We start from the raw sequence: 19999 nt of genomic DNA on the forward strand, positions 1-19999 counted from the left end.
GTGAGGGACACGGAATTGCGGATCAGTTGGGGGAGGGAGTTCCAGGGCCTGGGAGCTGCCCTGGAGAAGGCTCTGTCCCTAAACTGCGGAGGTTGGACTTGTGGATGGAGAGGTGACCGGCTGATGTGGATCTGAGGGACCGTGAGGGTTGGTAGGGGGAGATGAGGTCAGTAAGATATGGGGGGGCCAGATGGTGGAGGGCTTTGTAGGTGAGGATAAGGATTTTGTAGGTGATCCGGTGGGAGATGGGAAGCAAGTGAAGTTGTTTGAGGACTGGAGTGATGTGATGCCAGGATTTGGTGTGGGTGATGAGTCGGGCAGCTGCGTTCTGGACCAGTTGGAGTCGGTTGATGTAGGTGGAGCTGATGCCAAGGAGAAGTGAGTTGCAATAGTCCAGTCGGGAGGAGATGAAGGCATGGATGAGTCTTTCAGCAGCGGGAGGTGTGAGAGAGGGTTTGAGTTTGGCGATGTTGCGGAGATGAAAGAAGGGGGTTTTAATGATATGGCGGATGTGAGGCTCAAGGGAGAGGGTGGAATCAAAGATCACGCCAAGGTTGCGGGCCTGGGGAGATGGGGAGACGGGGAGACAGTGGTGCCGTCGATGGTGAGAGTGGGGTTATTGATTTTGCTGAGTGTGGCTTTGGAGCCTATGAGGAGGAATTCTGTCTTATCGTTGTTGAGTTTGAGGAAGTTATGTTGCATCCAGGTTTTTATAGCTGACAAACAGGAGTTGATATGGGAGAGGGGGGGTTGTGGGAGGATTTGTTGCCGAGGTAGATCTGGGTGTCATCGGCGTAACAGTGGAAGTCCAGGTTGAAGTGGCGGAGTATCTGACCAAGGGGGAGGATGTAGATGATGAAGAGGAGGGGGCCGAGCACGGAGCCTTGGGGAACGCCTTGAGTGACTGTGGCTGTAGCAGAGGTGTGGTTGTGGAGAGAGATGAAGTGGGATCTGTTGGAAAGGTAGGAACGGAGCCAGCTGAGTGCAGAGCCTTCAATGCCGAGGTCTTTGAGTCTGGTGAGCAGGATGTTATGGTTCACTGTATCGAAGGCTGCGCTCAGGTCGAGGAGGATGGGGATGTTGAGGGAACCAGTGTCAGCAGAGGTGAGGAGGTCGTTGAGGAGTTTGAGGAGAGCAGTTTCTGTGCTATGGAAGGGGCGACAGCCAGATTGGAGGGGTTCAAGTAGGTTATACGCAAGGAGGTGGGAATGAAGTTGCGACGCAACGATACGCTCCATGGTTTTTGAAAGAAAGGGGAGGTTTGAGTTCATGAGAGAGGAGGGATCAAGACCAGGTTTCTTTAAGATTGGTGTGACAGCAGCAGTTTTGAAAGCGGAGGGGACAATTCCTTGGGACAATGAGTAGTTGAAGAGATTAGTTCATTCAGGGATATTCAATATTCAGGAGGGATAGACAGAAAGGAAAAGGAGGTGGGGTAGCGTTGCTGGTTAGAGAAGAGATTAACGCAATAGAAAGGAAGGACATAAGCTTGGAGGATGTGGAATCGATATGGGTAGAGCTGCGGAAGGGGCAGAAAATGCTGGTGGGAGTTGTGTACAGGCCACCTAACAGTAGTAGTGGGGATGGCATCAAACAGAAATTAAAAATGCATGCAACAAAGGTAAAACAGTTATAATGGGTGACTTCAATCTACATATAGATTGGGTGAATCAAATTGGCAGGGGTGCTGAGGAAGAGGATTTCTTGGAATGTATGCGGGATAGGTTTCTAAACCAACATGTAGAGGAACCAACGAGAGAGCAGGCTATTCTAGACTGGGTATTGCGTAATGAGAAAGGGTTAGTTATTAGTCTTGTTGTGCGTGGCCCCTTGGGCAAGAGTGACCATAATATGGTTGAGTTCTTCATTAGGATGGAGAGTGACATAATTAATTCAGAAACAAGGGTTCTGAACTTAAAGAAAGGTAACTTTGAGGGTATGAGATGTGAATTGGCCAAGATAGACTGGCAATCGATTCTTAAAGGGTTGACGGTGGATATGCAATGGAAGGCATTTAAAGACTGCATGGATGAACTACAACAATTGTTCATTCCAGTTTGGCAAAATAATAAATCAGGTAAGGTAGTGCATCCGTGGATAACAAGGGAAATCAGGGATAGTATCAAAACAAAAGATGAAGCATACAAATTAGCCAAAAAAAGTAGCCTACCAGAGGACTGGGAGAAGTTCAGTCCAGCAGAGGAGGACAAAGGACTTAATTAGGAAAGGGAAAATAGATTATGAAAGAAAACTGGCAGGGAACATATAAACTGACTACAAAAGTTTTTATAGGTATATGAAGAGAAAAAAGTTTAGTTAAAACAAATGTAGGTCCCTTGCAGTCAGAAACAGGTGAATTGATCATGAGGAACAAGGACTTGGCAGACCAATTGAATAACTATTTTGGTTCTGTCTTCACTAAGGAAGAAATAATTAATCTGCCGGAAATAGCAGGGGACCGAGGGTCAAATGAGGTGGAGGAACTGAGTGAAATCCAGGTTAGCCGGGAAGTGGTGTTAGGTATGTTGAATGGATTAAAGGCAGATAAATCCCCAGGGCCAGATAGGCTGCATCCCAGAGTGCTTAAGGAAGTAGCCCCAGAAATAGAGGATGCATTAGTGATAATTTTTCAAAACTCTTTAGCTTCTGGAGTAGTTCCTGAGGATTGGAGGTAGCTAATGTAACCCCACTTTTTAAAAAGGGAGGGAGAGAGAAAACGGGGAATTAGACCAGTTAGTATAACATCGGTAGTGGGGAAACTGCTAGCGTCAGTTATTAAAGATAGGATAGCAGCACATTTGGAAAGTGGTGAAATCATTGGACAAAGTCAGCATGGATTTATCAGGGAAGGTAGTGCATCATGTCTGACGAATCTTATAGAATTTTTCGAGGATGTAACTAGTAGAGTGGATAAGGGAGAACCAGTGGATGTGTTCTATCTGGACTTTCAGAAGGCTTTCGACAAGGTCCCACATAAGAGATTAGTATACAAACTTAAAGCACATGGTATTGGGGTTCCGTATTGATGTGGATAGAGAACTGGCTGGCACACAGTAAGCAAAGAGTAGGGGTAAACGGGTCCTTTTCACAATGGCAGGCAGTGACTAATGGGGTACCGCAAGGATCAGTGCTGGGACCCCAGCTATTTACAATATATATTAATGATTTGGACGGGAGATTGTATGCAACATCTCCAAGTTTGCGGATGACACGAAGCTGGGGGGCAGTGTTAGCTGTGAGGAGGATGCTAGAAGGCTGCAAGGTAACTTGGATAGGCTGTGTGAGTGGGCAAATGCATGGCAGATGCAGTATAATGTGGATATATGTGAGGTTATCCACTTTGATGGCAAACACAGGAAAGTAGACTATTATCTAAGTGGCGGCCGATTAGGAAAAGGGGAGATGCAACGAGACCTGGGTGTCATGGTACACCAGTCATTGAAAGTAGGCATGCAGGTGCAGCAGGCAGTGAAGAAAGCGAATGGTATGTTAGCATTCATTGCAAAAGGATTTGAGTATAGGAGCAGGGAGGTCTACTGCAGTGGTACAGGGTCTTGGTGAGACCACACCTGGAGTATTGCGTACAGTTTTGGTCTCCTAATCTGAGGAAAGACATTCTTGCCATAGACGGAGTACAGAGAAGGTTCACCAGACTGATTCCTGGGATGTCAGTACTTTCATAAGAAGAAAGACTGGATAGACTCAGCTTGTACTCGCTTGAATTTAGAAGATTGAGGGGGGATCTTATAGAAACTTACAAAATTCTTAAGGGGTTGGACAGGCTAGATGCAGGAAGATTGTTCCCGATGTTGGGGAAGTCCAGAACAAGGGGTCACAGTTTAAGGATAAGGAGGAAAACATTTAAGGCCGAGATGAGAATTTTTTTTTTCACACAGAGAGTGGTGAATCTCTGGAATTCCCTGCCACAGAAGGTAGTTGAGGCCAGTTCATTGACTATTATTAAGAGGGAGTTAGATGTGGCCATTGTGGCTAAAGGGATCAGGGGGTATGGAGAGAAGGCAGGTATGGGATACTGAGTTGGATGATCAGCCATGATCTTATTGAATGGCGGTGCAGGCTCGAAGGGCCGAATGGTCTATTCCTGCACCTATTTTCTATCTTTCTATGAGAACGAGAGATTTAAGTGAGGGCGGAAAGATTTAATAGGGATCTGAGGGTTAATGATTTTACATAAAGAACGGTGGGTATATGGAACAAGCTGTTGGAGGAGGTCGTCGAGGCAGGTACTATCGCAATGTTTAAGAAACATTTAGACATGTACGTGGATAGAAAAGGTTTACAAGGATGTGGGCCAAACTCAGACTGGTGGGACTAGTGTGGATAGGTCATGTTGGTCGGTGTGGGCAAATTGGGCCGAAGGGCCTGTTCCCACGCTGTATGACTCCAAATTTCATCTGTGTATTACCTGTCAGTGGAAGCTCCAATTGCCCCACCTAAATCTAATTTAACAGAATGGTGTATACTTGCATCACCATGTTGTTTTTAGTTTCCTCTTCCTGCTTTTTAAAATAAACCTGTTTTGTTCACATTTTTTTTTCAAAATGCCATAATTTAAAGATGTCTGTCAACACAATTCTGATCAATTAATTAAATGTGTACATGATAGATGTTATCACTGCAGAAACCAAAAACACTTATGTCAATATTTAGAATACTGGTATTTAAGCTCAAGCTACTTTTGGCTTGTGCTTTTTTGTTTGCTAATGTAATTTAAGGGGATTTTTACCACCAATTTATGAATGGGTCAAATATGTGGTCACAGAATCACAAATTGATATGTGATTGCAAGTCATTGCCTGCAAAACAACCTTGGTTCATGTGTAAACACAAAATGCAGGAGTAACACAGTGGGACAGGCAGCATCTCTGGAGAGGAATGGGTGACGTTTCGGGTCGAGACCCTTCTGTGTATTCCATTTGAATGTATTTTGCAATTTAGAAAAATGAGTTGTTCAGTTTATTGTATACAAATGGCAATTATCTTTTTCTTTCACTGCTGTTTTAATCCATTATCAGCTTGTTCTATGCATCCACCACCCTCTGTGGAAAAATGTTGCCCCTCAGGTTCTTATTAAATCTTTCCCTCTCACCTTAAGTCTATAAGCCAGTTCGGTATTCCAAAAAACGCAAGGAATCCTGGGATTTGTGAGAGGTCATTCGAGAATAAAAAAAGCAAACTGGGTGCCTGGTAGCAGGGAGAGCGGGGTATAACAGCGAGAGAGAGAGGGTACATGCGAGTGGGAGACAGGAAGAGATGGTGGGAGGTGGGGGAAGAGAGGTTTCAGTTAGACATACAACCACTGGTAAAGCCATGGCTTCTAGGAGAGTTGAGAAAATGTCCTCAATCGAGAGAATGAAACTTCAGAACCCCCTCTTCTCGACCACGCTGGAGATTTCCGCGGGCGCAAGGAACAAATGACCTAAAGTTTGCATAGAGTGAACTGAGTGTTCTTACCGTCCTCGTGGTTCACCAGCGTTTTGTGAGAGTGGTTGGAACGCGGGATCGAGGAGTCAGCGCCCGACAGGTGAGCGGGCCGCGGTAGCTGGTGCCTCTCCGCTCGCCGCTGGAAGAACTGACACCTCTACTCCCCGGGTCGGGCGCTGCCTCCTCGATCCCGCTGCTCGGCGGAGGCCGACTAGGATTCCAGAGCATTGCTGATGCCTCACATCAGTTCCTGATCCCCCGTTGCCTGTCCGGATAATATGACAGATGTTGGTTGAGCTGAAGCTGGGATCCAACCACTCTCACAAATCGACGGTGTACGGCGAGGATGTCAAGAACACTCAGTTCACTCATCGCAAATTTTAGGTCATTTGTTCCTTGCGCCTATAGAAATCCCTGCACCCATGCAGCAGCACGGCCGCCGCGAGTGTTTAACCCGAGCGACGTATGACCTGTGCATGTGCAGTTGGAATACCGAACTGGCTAAATATCCCTGGTTCCTGATTCCCCTGCCTTGAGAAAAAAGATTATGTACCATATCTATTCCCCTCATGATGTTATACTTCTCTACAAAATCACCCCTCAGCCTTCTAATCTTCAAGAAATAAAGTCTTAACCTGCCTAACCACTCCTCTAGCTCAGACCCTCAAGTCTTCACAACAGTGTTAAAGTCCTATCCCACGGTACGAGTTAATTCGAAGAGTTCTCCCGAGTTTGCCCTGAATCGAACTCAGAGATTTACGGTTGGTACTCGGGGCTCTCGTGGACATTTTTCATCATGTTGAAAAATCTTCACGAGTCTTCCCGTGCTTGCCTGCCGTTAGCGAGTCTTCCCGAGTACCTGCCATTAGCGCTAAGAGATGTCCCCGAGCTCCGATGTAGCCACTATGTTCATTCTCCGTGCTTACCACGAGTTTGATTTTTTTAAACTCGGGAGAGCTCTTGGAATGAACTCGCACCGTGGACAGGGCTTTTATTAATCTCTTCTCACTCATTCCAGCTTAATGGCATCCTTCCAGCAGTAGTGTGACCAAAGCTGAACATAAACTCCAAGTGCAGTCTCAACAACGTCTTGTACAACTGTAAAATAACATCCAAACTTTTATGTCTAGGAAGGAACTGCAGATGCTGGTTTAAACCAAAGATAGACGTCATTTTCAGGGAACTGAATAACTCTGTTCTGAAATACTTCCCAGCGTCCTACGGTTTTATCTACTTTTATGATATCTGCGAACTTGCTCGTTATGCCTTGTACATTCTCATTCAAATCAGTTAAACAGCAATTAACCCAGGATCAATCCCTGAGGCACCAGTCCAAGAAACAATCTCCAACTACCACCCTCTGCTTCCTACCATGAAGCCAATTCTGTATTCAGTTAGACACAAAGTACTGGAGTAACTTTGTGAGTGAGGCTGCATCTCTGGAAGACATGGATAGGCAACGGTTTGTGTCAGGACCCTTCTTCAGATCCTATCCAAAAGGTTGCCGTATCCTTGTCTTCCAGAGATGCTGCATGACTCGCTGAATAATTCCAGCACTTTTTTTCTATGGTTCCTTGTCTGTATCCAATTAGCTATATCTCGCTGCATCCTGTGCAATCTGATCTTCAAGAGCAGCCTACCATGCGGAACCTTAACAAAGGCCTTAGTGAAGTCCAAATAAACTACTTTGAATGCTTTGCCCTCATCATCCACCTTGGATACTTCGAAAAAACTCAATCAGATGTATGAGGCATGATCCCCCACAAAAAACAATGCTGATAATCCCTAAACCTGTGTTTTTCCAAATGCATGTATATCATCAAGTTATCATCAAATCCTTTCAAGTTACTCTTCCACCAGTGATGTTATGCTTGCTGGCCTATAGTTCCCAGGTTTTCCTTTGCTGCCCTTTTAAATAGAGGCACAACATTATCCACCCTCTATTCTTCCACCATCTCATCTGTGTCTAACAATGATTTATATATCTCAACCATGGCTCCTGCAATTTCTCTAGCTTCCCACAATGTCCTTAGATATATCTGATCAGGCGCGAGATTTATCATGTGTCTTAAGACATCCCGTGCATTCCTGACTGTAATACAGCTATTTTGAAGAAATCTCTTGTCTATTGTCTATTGTCTATCTCCATTAGCCTTCCCAAGTTCCCTAGTCTTCACATCTTTGTTCATGGTAAAACAGTGGAAAAATATTAATTGAGGATTTTGTCCACCTCCTGCGGCTCCACACATGGATAGTCAATTTGGTTTCTGAGGGCCCTCTTCTCTCTAGTTATTTTTCCCCATTATAGACATAAAATCTCCTTGAATTTTCCTTAAATGTATCTGCCTTTTGCACTCCTGACTTCCTTCTTAAGTATGCTCCACAATCACCTATACTGTCCCAGGACTACATTTGATCCCAGTAGTCTAAACCTGACTAGTGCCACCTTTTTCCTGATCAGAGCCTCAATTTCCCTTGACATCCATTTATATGGATTCTGAGGTGACGGAGGACAATGTTGAATCACAGACTCTACCACAGTTGAACCACAGACTCTTCCACTAAATAATTGAATGACATGGTGAACCTTGGCCTCCCACTGCAAAAGATACACCCTTTGTCCTATCCACTCACCTGCTCCAACCTCTCCACCTTTTGCAGTTTCCGCAGTTTTCTCACCCAGGAATGGGTGAGGATGTTGTAGCTTTTTTTAGGAGTTTTGTAGTGCATTTGAATCCTTTCCTCTGCAAAAGGTAATCATTTCCTTTGAAGGTGTCTTATTTTGGGCATGCAAATATCTGTTCAATGGAGCTGACGGAATATAATTAGGAATAATAACCAAAAATGTAGAAACACTCAGTAGGTCAGGTAGCTTCTGTGGAAAGAGAAAAGGCGCTGACATTTCATTTTGGAGATCCTTCATCGGAATTGGAAAACTGCGAAAGGTGGAGAGGTTGGATCAGGTGAGTGGATAGGACAAAGGGCGTATCTCTTGCAGTGGGAGGCCAAGGTTCACCATGTCATTCAATTATTTATGGAGTCATCTGATTTATCGATTCATGAAAGCGATTAGACAATGAGGAAAAAAGGGACGTGTTAAAAATGTGTAATTCAATTTGAAACTAAAAGTGACTGCTGGAACAGATTAGGTAGTGTCTGGGGAGAGAGGAAACATTGAATTATTGCAATGGATTATTGTGTAATTAGGCCCTCAATTCTGGGGGTTGTAGACTGGGAGAGCATGCTGACATTGTTGACTTATCCTTGAAGAGGATTTTCGTGAATTTTGCCAAGACAGCCTTGATGGCATCTTTCCTTGAGGTGCTTTACTATAGGTTGTCTGTTTTGAAGCATTTAGAAGGGTAAGGATCATTGCTGCCTGCTCAAGCAAGAGTCGGATGCATGGATATAGATCCTGATCTGGAATGTGTTGTCATTGTTGGGTAGTTTGCCATTGTCTTGTGGACTAGCTCCACTCTAGTGGAAAACCTGTTGGAGGTGATGTGCAATGTTATGATGAGAAAAGTAGCAAAGTAATGATGTGGCCTTTCTTGATATAGGTTTTCCCTGACATTAGCATTGTTGTGGATCCATTGTCTATGAACATGGATTGCATGCCATTGTGCAACAAGCATAAGATAGATATGGATTTCTGCATGTAGCTCAATTTGAGGATGATGCACCATTTTCATTCCTGATTGAGTTGAAGACTTTAGGAAGATTGTGAAAGACGAGTTATAGTATATAGTATATTGGTGCTTCTTCCTGTATTTCTCTTGAAGTTTGGGGAATTATCCATGACTAACTTTACTTGCTACTGGAAATGTTCATGAAAGGAACTTTAATACAGATTACGAGTATGATCATTAGAGCTGGCATTGTTTGTGTTTGATGTAAAGAACCAATAAAAATGACAAATAAGACCATAAGACATAGCCATTCAACCCATCGAGTCTACTGCGCCAGTCGATCGTGGCTGATTTTGGAGCGTGGAGATTTTCCTTTCATTCCCATTCTCCTGCCTTCTCCCCAGTACTTTCAATGCCCCTCCTAATCAAGAATCTATCATTTTAAAAACACCCAATGTCTTGTCCTCTACAGCCATCTGTGGCAATGAATTAAATGGATTCATCACCCTTTGGCTAACAACAGTTCTCTTTATCTACATACTAAAGTTACTTTATTTTATTCTGAGGCTGTACCCTCTGGTCTAGGTTCTCCCATTGCTGGAAACATCCTTTCCACAACTACTAAATCTGGGCCTTTCATGGTCCGGGAAGTTTCAATGAGATCCCCCCCCCTTCATTCTTTCAAACTCCAGCAAGTACAGACCCAGTACCCAATCGCTCCTCATACATTAACCCAATCATCCCTAGGATCATTCTCGTAAACCTACTTTGGACCCTATCCAAAACCAACACATCTTTCCACAAATATGGGGCAATGTTCCAAATGTGGTCCCAAGATTCACTGTCTCTGAAAAACCCGCCAAATCCACGCACATGATAAATAAGGAAATCGGTGTTGCATTCTCTCCAGACCAGTGTCCCCAAGATTGAGGCTCTAACTACACTCGGCTAAGTGTGATGGGCCGGCCACAGCATTCATAAGCCAGTGACCAAGACTCTGAAATAGACCCTCAGAAAGGTTTTGAATACTACCAGTCCCTTTGAAAACCCAGCAAAATGGGGAAAGAGCATCTTGCATCCCATACTACCCACTTTGGTCCATTTTCTGCTTCATGGATTCAACAGTGGCTGAATGGGAGAATCCAGAGGGTAATGGTGGATGGCTGTTTATCGGGTTGGAGGCAGGTGACTAGTGGGGTGCCTCAGTGATCTGTGTTGGGTCCTTTGTTGTTTGTCACGTACATCAATGATCTGGATGAAGGGGTGGTAAATTTGATTAGTAAGTATGCAGATGATACCAAGATAGGGGGTGTTGTGGATAATGAAGAGGATTTCCAAAGTCTACAGAGTGATTTAGGCCATTTGGAAAAATGGGCTGAAAGATGGCAGATGGAGTTTAATGCTGATAAATGTGAGGTGCTACACCTTGGCAAGACAAATCAAAATAGGACGTACATGGTAAATGGTAGGGAATTGAAGAATACAGTTGAACAGAGGGATCTGGGAATAACCGTGCATAGTTCCTTGAAGGTGGAATCTCATATAGATAGGGTCGTAAAGAAAGCTTTTGGTGTGCTAGCCTTTATAAATCAGAGCATTGAGTATAGAAGCTGGGATGTAATGTTAAAATTGTACAAGGCATTGGTGAGACCAAATCTGGAGTATGGTGTACAATTTTGGTCGCCCAATTATAGGAAGGATGTCAACAAAATAGAGAGAGTACAGAGGAGATTTACTAGAATGTTGCCTGGGTTTCAACAACTAAGTTACAGAGATAGGTTGAATAAGTTAGGTCTTTATTCTCTGGAGCGTAGAAGGTTAAGGGGGGACTTGATAGAGGTCTTTAAAATGATGAGAGGGATAGACAGAGTTGATGTGGACAAGCTTTTCCCTTTGAGAATAGGGAAGATTCAAACAAGAGGACATGACTTCAGAATGAAGGGACAGAAGTTTAGGGGTAACATGAGGGGGAACTTCTTTACACAGAGAGTGGTAGCGGTGTGGAATGAGCTTCCAGTGGAAGTGGTGGAGGCAGGTTCGTTGGTATAATTTAAAAATAAATTGGATAGGCATATGGATGAGAAGGGAATGGAGGGTTATGGTATGAGTGCAGGCAGGTGGGACTAAGGGAAAAAAAGTTGTTCGGCACGTACTTGTAGGGCTGAGATGGCCTGTTTCCGTGCTGTAATTGTTATATGGTTGTTGTTATATGGTTATCTATGGCAGTCTATAGATCCCACGTTGGTACATTGGCCAATTACAATTTTATGCAAGTGAGTGGAAATATGTCATACTTGAAATTCAGGAAAAAGATAAAGCATTATTATCTGCCTACATAAGTTGATCTAAGATTTGACATCCCCAACATTTCACTCTTGTGTCTGAACAATTATCTGTTGTCCCCAACTGACGCCACTTCAGACCCAACATAAAGCTTGATTTTTTTTATTTCTATATGTTCTGCAATACAACCTTTCCCCAGCTGATAATTTGTTCCTATCGAATCCTTTGTTGTGTGAATTATTTGTTGAATGGTCATTATTTCCAAGTGGAAGATCATAGATGCCTAAGAGATTTTTCCACAAAAATAACGTTATTTAACAAACTCCATTTTATTTATGTTCTTTTGATCAGATGAATATAACTGGTTTTAAAGGTCTGTGTTTGATAGACGATCTACAGATTCCCGGTAGTGAACAAAACATTGTTTCGCAAACAGTTAAAAATCTATTTTAGTTATTCTTGAAAACAAACTAATGAGATTAGTTGATTAATAGGTTGGATTGTGCTAGGTTTTAACTCGATATAGATCAAATGCCTGGACTGACTCTGGAGGGTCGGTCAGACCATCTTTCCATACTGGAGTGTTGTGCCCTGAGGTGAAGCAGACTTCACGTGACAAATAGACTTTTGAGAGCATATCTTTAGTTGTTAAAGCTTGTAAACTGTTTTAAATGTCTCTGATAATTAGACTTTTAAAAGCAATTTAAATAGATATATTTTTAATTAATTTATACAAATATCCTTACAATACAAGCATACTTTGTTTAAACCATCTTTTTAATTTAAATATTACCTCTGTTGCGTTTTGTCATGCGTTTGGAATCAAATGCTGAAAAATCTGAAAATAGAACAGAAAATGCGGAATATCAAACAACATCTGTGAAAGGTAAACATAGGTAAAGTTTCTGGCCAATGATCCTTCATTAAAACCGAAAATCTAAATGCACATGCATGTTTTAAATTGTAGGGAAATGTGAGAAGTAAACAGAATAAAACAAATATCTGTTATCGGAAACCGATTTTAACAGATTTGTTGGTGGGGCCTCTGCCCACTCTCCCCCCTGTTCCCTGATAGAATCTCCTCCTTAATCCCCCTGGTCCACTTCCTCTGCCCTTTCTTTGTCGCACCTGACCATCAAGGTGAGGAAAGAAAAGAGCTGAGCAGATTCTGCCCAGGCAAAACCACGGGTCCCGATGGTGTCAGCCCCAGGGTACTCAAGGCAATCACCCACCTGCTCCATTGTCCTATGCTAACCTGGATAAGCCGAGAGGCACTGTGAGAGTCATGTATTTTTAACTTCTCCCGTACTTTTAACACCATCTGGCCTACACTGCTCGGGAGCAAACTGATGGAGATGCGGGTGGATGCTCCATTTGTGTTCTGGATCACCAACTACCTGACTGGAGCCTCAGCTACTGGTTCCACTAAGATGCAGCACTGAATCCCACAGGAGATCCTTTTTCCCTGTGGCTGTCAAGCTATATAACTCCTCCCCCTTCTGTCGTGGGTAGACTGGCTCCCCCCCCCTCCCCAATTTTTGCACATCCACAATCCTGGACTTTCCACTCGTACTTTAATTTCATATATCTTGTTGTGTTTTATAACTCATGGCAGACTAATTTCCCTCCTGGGATAAATAAAGTTCTATCGTATCGTAAACCAAAACATCCAGATGACATAAATGCTGTTGATGGAGTCTAAGAAAGCGTGATGAATTTTGTTTATTCATAGCTGACCTGGTTGGAGGCGGTACAAATGGAGGGAAATAAATAACAGATTTGTAGAGGAGGAAGTGAAGAAGAAAAAAAAAGCTAGAATTATGAGATGCAAAGCACAGCAGTTGCCAGAACATGGTAACATCACCAGGTTAAGTAGCAATTATGGAGAGGAAGGTGAGGAGGGGTGGTAGGGGAGGGGGGGGGGGGGGGGGGGACGACAAGGAAGGAAGAGTTAATGTTACAAGGTGACCTTGTATTAGAGCTGCTCAGCTCTGAAACAAACAGGAACGGCTGGAATTATGAAATTATGGACGTCAATATTATGCCTCGAGGGCTGTATAGTGACTAATCAGATGAGATGCTTTTGCTCAAACGACATTGAGGTTTACTGGAACAAAGATAGTAGTGTGATGGCTAAAGAAAGTGATGGGCAATTGGAAATTTGGGATCACCTGACAGACAGAATGGTCTTTCTGGGCAATATATGTGCCTTAATAAATTGTGACAAGACTAGTTTAATCTGGAATGAATGGCCAGATTGCACATACGTAATAGTGGACGATTGATGATTGGCTGAGTTTAAATTGTCCAAAAAGTATCTAAATTTGGGGGTAATACAGCTAGGAACCTTCTCTCCTTCCTTCTTCTCCCCTTCAAAACTCCCTATCCATTATAAAGATGTACACCAGGAGGGCTGGGTTATTTTTGTCATGTTAAAGACGTGGTTTTGCTACTACCAAAGGGAGGCCATATCTGCAAAGCTGTCAAGAGCAATGCACCATTGTAGGCAGTGGCCAAATTGATCAATGTGGAATAATGCATGTCTCAAATTGTAATGGTTTCAAGGACTTTGAGGACTTATCTTTCAAGTATAGCAATAGTTTTTCCCCCCAAACTTAAATGCAAATATCTTAGGTCATCCATTTTACCAAACCAACAGTGACACTGATTTGATGCTGTTACTTAGTCCTAACATTAGGTAATAAGAGCTTCATACTGTAAAATGGTGTGAACACTGCCCAGTTCATCATCAGCTCTGACCTCCCCACCATCGAAGGGATTTATCAGAGTCCCTGCCTCAAAAAGGCAGCCAACATCATCAGAGACATACACCATTCTGGCCACACACTCATTTCACCCCTGTATATCAAGTCAAGTCAATAATGTTTTATTGTCATAGGTCCTAGACACACTAATTTCACCCCTATTATTATTATTATTGCACTACTATTGTCTGTTTTTGAGTATGTGTGTGCTTATGTATGTGTATTTTATATATATATATATATATATATACGTGTGTGCGTGTGTGCGTGTGTGTGTGTGTGTGTGTGTGTGTGTGTGTGTGTGTGTGTATATGCATATATATGCTGTGGTCTCGATTTCTCCATCACCGCCGCGGTCTCGATGCCTCCTTGATGGCCGGGTAAAACCGCAGCCAGGGTGTCGCAGGTAGAAGGCTGGGTCGGAAAATGCGGAACGTTAATTTAAAGGCGGCCCTCCCCCTGACATCACTGGAAGCTGCTGGCCGCCCACTCCCCCTTGAAGGCTGCCCACCCCCTCCTTTGTAACGTCTCTCGAAGCGGGTTGAAGGTTTGCCGTTTAAAAAGTTAGTTTTCGCTATTTTTAAAACGCTATGTTGTGAAATATAGCATGAAATGTGAAGTGAAGCAGTTTATTTTGTTGACGGGGTTAATGTGATTAATAGTGTGAAAATTACTGAGCTAGCGCGTGGCGTTTTGATGAAGGTAGAAAGACACAAATGACACAAACACGTATACATACATACAAGATGAGACTTTTAATATTATAGAGATACATATGTGTGTGTGTACTTGTGGGTATGTGTATATATACACTGAACTTCTTTTTCTCTCGTTTTTCATATTGTTTACAGTGTCCTATATTTAGAAATTCTGTTGTGCTGCAGCAAATAAAGGGCCTGTCCCACCAGCATGCGATAGCATGCGTCTAGCGCGACCAAACATGGTCGCTTGCGGCGTACGGCCTCGCGGGGCCGGTCCCACTTCGATCGGCGGAGGCATATGAAGTTTTGCGAGGCAAAAATCTTGCACACTCCGAAAATCCCGCGCGACAACGGCCTGTCGGCCCGCAGCCGCATTGAGGCCGTACGTAGTGCCTCGACGGCCGTACACAGCGCCTCGACATCGTACGCAGCGTCTTGACGGCGTACGACGTATTGCGCGATGACATCACCGTTGCGTGATGACGCCACTGCCCGACACCGTGCAACGTTCAAATTCAGTCGGCCCGCCTCCTGCCCAGCTGATTGGTGAGTATGATGTCGGGACCAGCCCTGCACAACTCCATACGCCTCCGCGGTTGGAATTAAGACCGGCCCCGCGAGGCCGTACGCCTCAAGCCACCACGTTTGGTCGCGCGAGACGCATGCAATCGCATGCTGGTGGGACAGGCCCTTAAGAATTTCATTCTTCTATCTGGGACAGATGACAATAAAACACTTGTCTCTCTTCCTGTCTTTGATCTTGTTTATTTATCTAAGTAAATATGATTTTGTGGGGGGGATCTGTCCTTTTTTTGTGAATGACTATGTTGCCATCTGACAGTTTCAAGTTCTTTTCTTCTCCACTCTCACTAATCCTTTCATATTTTTATATTTATTTCAGTATGTTTTTCAGAGGCCAAAAATAAGCACCACAAGAAAATTACATGACTTCCTGATGCTAGTCAACTCTGTGAAGATTAGATTCAAACATAGTCAGCAATGTCTCGTGACGGAAAGGACGATAGGTTCTTGACTGGTGATCCACCTCAAGATGCAGAGCAGCTTTCCCATGTAATAACTTCCAACATTCAGAAAATCGGATGGCATTGTAAGTTGAAGTATCTTTCTATTGACAACTTGTAATCAAAAACAACATAACTTAGTTATGAAGTAATGGAAAACAATATTGTTGTTTATTGCAGAGAAAGTTGGTTACAGGGCTGCAAATTGAGACACTCCAGAACCCAGTAGTTAATTGGAGAGTCTTTATCTCCATTTCTGTTGTGTACCTCTGAAATAGCTTCTCAATAGATTGCATAAATTCTTCCCCATCCTTAACCTGTAGGTGAATTTAACATTCACTGTTTATATAAAGATATCGGTCCTTCTGCAGTCATCTTATTCCTTGCATTTAATTTTGTGCATGGAATGCTTGTAAAGTTTGTTTCTGGGCTCAAGCAGCAGCAGTATGAAATTCTTATCAACAAACTCAGCATTGAAATTACCAGAGTGGTGTAAATTTGCTGAACTTGACCATTAGTTATACAATGGAAGTGGTTGAACATGTTGCATTCCTATTTCCTTATGACATAATCGTTCAGTCTATTGAGTTAATGCCATCCCACAGAGCAATAAGAGCCCCCATACCATATAACCATATAACCATATAACAATTACAGCACGGAAACAGGCCATCTCGGCCCTACAAGTCCGTGCCGAACAAATTTTGTTTCCCCTTAGTCCCACCTGCCTGCACTCATACCATAACCCTCCATTCCCTTCTCATCCATATGCCTATCCAATTTATTTTTAAATGATACCAATGAACCTGCCTCCACCACTTCCACTGGAAGCTCATTCCACACCGCTACCACTCTCTGAGTAAAGAAGTTCCCCCTCATATTACCCTTAAACTTCTGTCCCTTAATTCTGAAGTCATGTCCTCTTGTTTGAATCTTCCCTATTCTCAAAGGAAAAGCTTGTCCACATCAACTCTGTCTATCCCTCTCATCATTTTAAAGACCTCTATCAAGCCCCCCTTTAACCTTCTGCGCTCCAGAGAATAAAGACCTAACTTATTCAACCTATCTCTGTAACTTAGTTGTTGAAACCCAGGCAGCATTCTAGTAAATCTCCTCTGTACTCTCTCTATTTTGTTGACATCCTTCCTATAATTGGGCGACCAAAATTGTACACCATACTCCAGATTTGGTCTCACCAATGCCTTGTACAATTTTAACATTACATCCCAGCTTCTATACTCAATGCTCTGATTTATAAAGGCTAGCATACCAAAAGCTTTCTTCACCACCCTATCTATATGAGATTCCACCTTCAAGGAACTATGCACGGTTATACCCAGATCCTTCTGTTCAACTGTATTCTTCAATTCCCTACCATTTACCATGTACGTCCTATTTTGATTTGTCCTGCCAAGGTGTAGCACCTCACATTTATCAGCATTAAACTCCATCTGCCATCTTTCAGCCCATTTTTCCAAATGGCCTAAATCACTCTGTAGACTTTGGAAATCCTCTTCATTATCCACAACACCCCCTATCTTAGTATCATCTGCATACTTACTAATCCAATTTACCACACCTTCATCCAGATCATTGATGTACATGACAAACAACAAAGGACCCAACACAGATCCCTGAGGCACCCCACTAGTCACCTGCCTCCAACCCGATAAACAGCCATCCACCATTACCCTCTGGCTTCTCCCATTCAGCCACTGTTTAATCCATCTTGCTATTCCTGCATTTATACCCAACAGTTGAACCTTCTTAACCAACCTTCCATGAGGAACCTTGTCAAATGCCTTACTAAAGTCCATATAGATAACATCCACTGCCTTACCCTCGTCAATTTCCCTAGTAACTTCTTCAAAAAATTCAAGAAGATTAGTCAAACATGACCTTCCAGGCACAAATCCATGTTGACTGTTCCTAATCAGACCCTGTTTATCTAGATGCTTATATATATTATCTCTAAGTATCTTTTCCATTAATTTGCCCACCACTGAAGTCAAACTAACAGGTCTATAATTGCTAGGTTTACTCTTAGAACCCTTTTTAAACAATGGAACAACATGCGCAGTACACCAATCCTCGGGGACTATTCCCGTTTCTAATGACATTTGAAATATTTCTGTCATAGCCCCGGCTATTTCTACACTAACTTCCCTCAATGTCCTAGGAATATCCTGTCAGGACCTGGAGTCTTATCTACTTTTATATTTTTCAAAAGTGTCAGTACTTCTTTTACTTTGAACCTCGTAGTATCCATAGCTACTCTACTAGTTTCCCTTACCTCACATAATTCAATATCCAAAGACCCTGTTAATTTCCTTTATAACATAGAACAGTACAGCACAAGAACAGGCCCTCAGCCCATAATGACTGTGCCAAACATGATGCCAAAACCAACTCTTATCTGCCTGCACACTTTCCATATATCTGCATTCCCTGCATATCCATATGCTTATTAAAAATCTTTTGAATTCCACTATCAAATCTGCCTCAACCATCACTCCCACATCACATCCCAGCACATGTCCCACTCTGTAAAAACAACTTTCCCCACACATTTCCTTTAAACTTTGTCCCTCTTACCTTTAAAGCTATGCCTTCTCGTATTTGATTTTTTTCAATCTGGGAAAAATATTTTGACTTGCTATTCGATCTATGCCTCTCATAATTGTATATACTTCTAACAGGTCTCCTGCAACCTCTGGTGTTTCAGAGAAAACAATCCAAGTCTGACCAACTACTCCCTGTAGCTAATGCCCCCTAAATTAGGCATCATTCTGATAATCCACTTTTGCACCCACAAAGCCACGACATTTTTTGTGGCGATCAGAACTGCATGCAATATCCAAATGTGGCCCAACCAAAGTCCAACAAAACTGTATCATGACCTTGTGATTTTTATACTCAATGCCCTGACCTGTTGAAAGCAAGCATACCATATGGAAAACCGGCATACCATAACCTATCCATTCACATTACTGTCAATTTTACAATACACATTACACCAGTGGAACATTATAGTAGACAATTAACCTACCAACCCACTTGTCCTTGAAATGTGAGTGGATAACTATGCAGTCACAGAGAGAATACACAAAATCCATACTGAAAGCATTGGAGGTCAGGATTGAACCTGGGTTGCTGGAGATGTGAGATAGCAGGAATACTAGCTATATTACTGTTCTGCCCCCAGTGCTAATTTATTCAGGAGTGCAAGAATAAGTTTTTATTGCGCGTTATATAATTCTGATCATGAAAACACATATCTTGGAAAAGTGAGCTTTTTCCTTGATAAACTAGTATTGTGGATTTATTTCTTTCATTTGTCATTTTGCTAGCCTAATTTCAGCTATCTATATTACTAAAAGTCTAATCTTGACCGCTTTTGGCTCGCTGTGCTGTGATTTCCGAGAGAATGCCGCCAGGTACGGCCGTCATTTTTGGCCACCTCGCTCAGAGCCCCCCTCCGCCTTCCGGGACTGGAGGATTTTTCCCATTGATGAAAAATCAGAGAGATATTAATGTTTTTTTTAAAATTGCGATTCTCTCTGCTGCCCCTGCTGGTGGGAGGGGGGAGGGACTATAAAACCCGGAAGTGGTGTGCCTCACTCAGTCTCTGCAAGATGGAGGAAGCCAGAGGGTCACGTCTCTCTGAGCTCTGAATAACACTGAACACATGTCTACTCAACTGTGAGTCCCCTTAATGTGGTTTGAAAATGAAAATATGGTTGGTTTGAAGTAAAAAGGCACTGCCTGCAAATAGTTGTTTGGGTGCTTTGGGTTGAAGTAAAAAGGCACTACTGCAAATGGTGGTTTGGGTGCTTTGGCTTGAAGTTAAAAGGCACTACTGCAAATTATGGTTTGGGTGCTTTGGCTTGAAGTTAAAAGGCACTACTGCAAATGGAGGTTTGGGTGCTTTGGCTTGAGGTTAAAAGGCACTACTGCAAATGCTGGTTTGGGTGCTTTGGCTTGAAGTTAAAAGGCAATACTGCAAATGATGGTTTGGGTGCTTTGGCTTGAAGTTAAAAGACACTACTGCAAATGGTGGTTTGGGTGCTTTGGGTAACTTCCTGTTTGCACTGTATATTGATTTTAGATAAAACACTACCACTTACGGCTGTGATTTGTGGCCATCTTACTCA

At 42.9% G+C, this 19999-nt stretch overlaps 1 protein-coding gene across 1 annotated transcript in view; it reads left to right on the forward strand.

Annotated features, from left to right (window-relative positions):
• The window catches only part of stx7l (syntaxin 7-like), a 47307-nt gene that overhangs the window by 4477 nt on the left and 22831 nt on the right, over positions 1-19999 (forward strand). Inside the window, exon 2 of the mRNA XM_055635602.1 lies at positions 15725-15931. Within this exon, the coding sequence (XP_055491577.1) occupies positions 15823-15931 (109 nt within the window). The 5' untranslated portion in view covers positions 15725-15822. The remainder of the gene's footprint in view (positions 1-15724; positions 15932-19999) is intronic.

Source organism: Leucoraja erinacea, chromosome 5 (genome assembly GCF_028641065.1).
Source record: "Leucoraja erinacea ecotype New England chromosome 5, Leri_hhj_1, whole genome shotgun sequence".
In the NCBI taxonomy this organism is placed as follows: Eukaryota; Metazoa; Chordata; class Chondrichthyes; order Rajiformes; family Rajidae; genus Leucoraja; species Leucoraja erinaceus.